We start from the raw sequence: 5,000 nt of genomic DNA, 5'->3' as shown, positions 1-5,000 counted from the left end.
TCCCCCAAAAGTTGCTGTGGCTAGGCTGACAGCTGGGAAACTTTATTGTTTTCTCCACGGAGGCGGGGCTAGGAGGTGGGGCGAGGCCACAAAAGCACAAGTGGAGGGCGGCAGCGTGCATATTGGAATGCACCCACTGACTGCTGAATCAACAGTGCTCTACCTGTGTTCTCCTCCTCAGCTGAAGTGCCCTTGACTGGAAGGAACATCAGTCAGCGAGGGTGCCAAAAGGAAAACGCTGCCAAGATGCTCTCAGCGATCACAAGTGTCACCGTCCTGTAAATGTGTGTTCAGTGCTCCTAATGCGTGTTCACTGTCCTTACAGGCAGGGCCGGACGTCCTACGTTGCCGTACTACGCTCTAATGACGTAAGTAAGCCAGCCTACCTCTACCAGAGAGAGTAGAGAGAGAGAGAGGTGCCATTGGCCCATTGTTTCCGGGTTCTGCAATTGCAAGGGGGAGGGGGGGAAATCTCCCTTTAGGCAGACCTAAGGACTGTTCTATTCAATGCTAGGAGTATTATGACACGCCCCTTTAGGCAGACCGGAACCTGGTCATGTTAGGTGCCCATAGCAACCTATTACATTGGCATATCTCTATATACTTAAAGCATCTCTGCCTCTACTATCCTTGCTAAGAAGGAAGAAGAAATATCTGGCTTAAACTGTATCACTTAAACTAAGGGGTGTAACACGCTCAACTCAAACAAAGTGAACAACTGGGTGCTCATTCCTCGAGTATATATGAATATAATAAAGAGCAGGACAGCATTCCAAGTTTTTGTGGTTTATTGCCCGTCAGACGTTTCGGGGTTAACCTTCTTCAGTGTCGGGCAAACCTTAAACTGTATCACTCCAGTTTGTCCGCCCTTGCTTATGTGTGGGTCAAATGCAGAGGCAGCAGAATTCACCTCCTTCCATCTGTTATCTTCACATCTCTTTCTATCTATTACTGTAAGAGTCATCAGTGTATCTGTCAAACTCCAAATCAGCTTACATATCACAATCCCTTGATAATATATTCACACACAAACACACGTATACAAAGTGTGCATTCACACGCACGTGCGTGCGCGAGCACACACACACACACACACACACACACACACACACACACACACACACACACACACACACACACACACACACACACACACACACACACACACACACACACACACACACACACACACACACACACACACACACACACACACACACACACACACGCGTGCGCGCGCGTGCGCACGCACTCCTCCAGTCCTGACACCTTGGACCTCACATAACCTGGTAAGATTTGGACACATACTGTACACACACACACACACACACACACACACACACACACACACACACACACACACACACACACACACACACACACACACACACACACACACACACACACACACACACACACACACACACACACACACAGAGAGAGAAAGGCACACACTTTTGCATACCACTAATCCACCACCATGTGAGGTCCTGGGTGTCCTGCGAAGTGTCATTTGTAAATTGTGGTCCAGCTATGATTTGTCTGGATACTGCTGGTGAACTGGGATGACCCCAACACCCCCCCCCCCCCACCACCACCCCAACACCCCCATCCTGGCTTGTTAAGGGGGACCAAAGTTTTCCATTCCCCCTGAACGTTCCTCCCTACCCCCTCATACCAGGCTACCCCCAAAACAAGCACAAACTACGCCAGAAATCTGCCGCCTTGTTTTGGACGCTGCGCCGACCGATCGACCGAACCTTGAAGTCGAACTTCCTGTTTGACGGGAGCTGACGGGAACTGGAGCAGTGGACACTTCATGATGACGGGCCAACCCCAGGGCCAACAACTATGGTGCAATGGGGTTCAGGGACGTTGACAATGGGGAGACAAAGGAGTCAGTTGTCCCGGGCCCAGACAGATAGGGGTCCCAGAATTAGGTTTTCATTACATTGTATGTATTGGATGGGGGGCCCTTTCAGATGACTTTACCTTGGGCCCAGCAAAAGCTGTCAACGGCCCTGAATGGGGTTCTATTGGGGTTCTGGTTCTGGAGAGGGCAGAAGATGAACGGGCCAGATGAGGTGAAGCAACAGCAGTGTTGCACCGTCAAATATTACCTTACAATACATTACATTACATTTAATTACATCATATATACAGTACTTCGCTGATGCTTACGTCTACGGTAAGCAATAGGTCAGTACACATGTGGAAGGGCTGGACTGGTGATGTGGCATACAGGGCATTTTCCCTGTGAGCAGACAGGAATCGAACCCAGGTCGGCGGTGTAGCACTTGAGTGCCCAGCTGATTGAGCCCATGTGCTAAAGCTTTTGAGTACCCCTCAAAATTCCCCTTCAAATACCAAAAAACAGCAACAACCGTGTAAATCACACAAATCAGATCATATTCTGCATTCTGCAAATGTTCCTTTTTATTGCTCTTATAATGCCACAGGTGTAGAGGTAGTGTGTGTGTGTGTGTGTGTGTGTGTGTGTGTGTGTGTGTGTGTGTGTGTGTGTGTGTGTGTGTGTGTGTGTGTGTGTGTGTGTGTGTGTGTGTGTGTGTGTGTGTGTGTGTGTGTGTGTGCGTGTGTGTGCGTGTGTGCATGTGCATGTGTGCGCTCATGTGTGTGTGTGTGTGTGTGTGTGTGTGTGTGTGTGAGAGTGAATTGTGTGTGTATGTCTGTATCTTGTGTGTGTCTGTGCATGTCTGTACTGAGCGTGTGACCACCATCTTACCTGAAAGGCGAGGCGGGGTTGAAGCAGGTCTTGGTGACGTCCGTGGCGTTGGGGTTGCAGCAGTCGTCGTAGTCGTAATAGTAGTTCTCCGAGTTGCACTCTGCGTCGCACACACCGTTGCCTTGCTTGTACTCGGAACAGTACCCGCGCTGGGCGCGGCAGTCGCCGGCGTCGAACCCCGTGAGCGCGTGGTTGCATTCGGGGTCACAGGTTTCGTCGCCCACTTTGCTGATGTCGCAGTTGGCCAGCATGAGGCGGCCGCGCAGCGAGGAGTTGCGCACGTTGATCACGGTGCGCTCCCAGGTGACGTTGTACGGCCGGAAGGCCTCGTTCAGGTGCTGGTGCTGCAGGTGGATCTGGTGCTCGGTGACGGTGGGCCGGCGGCCCTCGTCGTCGAAGACGTTGACCACGCGGTAGCGCACCGTCTTGGGCCGCCGGAAGCTCCAGTGGCGGTTGTAGTTGAGCGCCACGCGCACGTTGTCGCACACCGTCTGGCCGCAGGGGGGCGGCGGCAGGGCGGTGTCCAGGGAGATGGACCCCGTCGTCTCCCCTCCTCCTCCTCCTCCTCCTACTCCTCCACCACCTCCTCCTTCTCTTTCTCCCCGTTGCCGTCCTTCCTTTCCCCGTAGGCCCGACGGCCCCTGTATACGATCCGACAGCTCGATGGCTGGAAAGCGGCCGTCCTTCACGGTCAGCCAATGGCTCGTCGGCTCCTGAAAGCCCTCCCACACTACCAGTGGAGGCAGCTCATCGTCCTTGGCGTCATCGTCTCTGCCCCGAAACCGCAACCGCCCTCGGTCACCGTTGTCCCTGCTGTTGTCGCCGCCGCCGCCATCCGGCCTGCCATGGGCGACGCTGCGCATGGCGCGGATGACGTCGCGCTGCGACAGGGCGCGGCGCCACAGTCCGAGGCGCTCCAGGCCGCCGCGGTAGTTGTGGCTGAGCGCGTTGCCGCCCAGCATCAGCACTTTGCACTTGCGCGTCAGCGGGCTGAAGACGTCACCCGACTGCTCGCGGCTCACCGCCACCTGGGCGCCGTTCACGAAGAGCCGCATGTGCTGCCCGCTGTAGGTGGCCGCCAGGTGCACCTGCAAAACATGGATTTACTTTAGATTACATTACATTAGATACATTACATTACATTACATTACATTCACCTTTAATGTCTCTACAGGAGAGAGAGTTTTTCATGGACATGAGAGGGTGTGATATACAATGGACAAACAAACAAGTCCGACAGGCGGACAAAGATGCATCTGTTTATGCACTGCCGCCTTGTGGAGAGAGGAGGGCATACCAATTTCAAGAATGCGTCTCAGACGGACAGACGGACAGACAGACGGACAGACGGACAGACAGACCGACGGACGGACATACCCTCTTATAGAGATGCTAGGACGCATCTAAAAATTCAACTAAAACGAAGTTGTATACACACCCACTGTCCGGGCAGGTAGGCGGTGTTGGCGGTGATGGTGGTCATCTTGTGCGCGCGGTCCGTCTTCAGGGAGAAGAAGAAGCGTGGGTCTCTGTTGCCGTGGTCACTGACTGAGCCGATACCCAGTAGCCAGCCACGGTCACAGGAGGCGTAGAAGCACTTGTCATAGAGGCCTGAAAACACACACAGTAAAAATGGGGTGATAATATTAAAGAGTAAACTGATTTAACTCCAGATATAGTATTTACACCACTGTGGAGAGTCAAATTACTCTAATAGTAGAGTCAACCATCAGCGTAAGATTTTGCACATGGCAAGTGTAATTTCAACTCTACAGCAAGACGATTACCTGCCCAACTCTACTCCAGCTGCCACCACTGTTCAATATTTTTTTCTGACATATGTACATGTTCATTATTGCCGTATTGCTACCATATATTATTACATGATCAATAGGAATAAAGCTCTTGACCTACAGCACAAAAATATTATGTATACCATAGAAAAAATATAATATGGTGTACCATACAGGGAAGCTGACAAGGGGGGACAAAGGGGTCAGTTGTCCCGGGCCCAAACGCAACTATTATGAGCATGATTGACATGCACAACTCTTACTTGCTGAAGTGCCACGTACATAACCATAGACACACATACAGTACACACACACACACACACACACACACACACACACACACACACACACACACACACACACACACACAGACACACATGCATAAATACATACGCACATGTACAGCATACACATACATACGTATATACATACATACATACATACATACATACATACATACATAC

At 51.6% G+C, this 5,000-nt stretch overlaps 1 protein-coding gene across 1 annotated transcript in view; it reads right to left on the bottom strand.

Moving 5' to 3' along the window:
• The window catches only part of pappab (pregnancy-associated plasma protein A, pappalysin 1b), a 144,067-nt gene that overhangs the window by 128,360 nt on the left and 10,707 nt on the right, over positions 1 to 5,000 (bottom strand). The window contains exons 2-3 of the mRNA XM_063195293.1: positions 4,182 to 4,354; positions 2,744 to 3,831 (exon numbers count right to left, since the gene is read on the bottom strand). Of these exons, the coding sequence (XP_063051363.1) occupies positions 2,744 to 3,831; positions 4,182 to 4,354 (1,261 nt within the window). The remainder of the gene's footprint in view (positions 1 to 2,743; positions 3,832 to 4,181; positions 4,355 to 5,000) is intronic.

This window comes from Engraulis encrasicolus, chromosome 3 (genome assembly GCF_034702125.1).
Source record: "Engraulis encrasicolus isolate BLACKSEA-1 chromosome 3, IST_EnEncr_1.0, whole genome shotgun sequence".
In the NCBI taxonomy this organism is placed as follows: domain Eukaryota; kingdom Metazoa; phylum Chordata; class Actinopteri; order Clupeiformes; family Engraulidae; genus Engraulis; species Engraulis encrasicolus.
The sequence above is the reverse complement of the archived record's forward strand: the minus strand, read 5'-3'. Positions and strand labels throughout refer to the sequence as shown.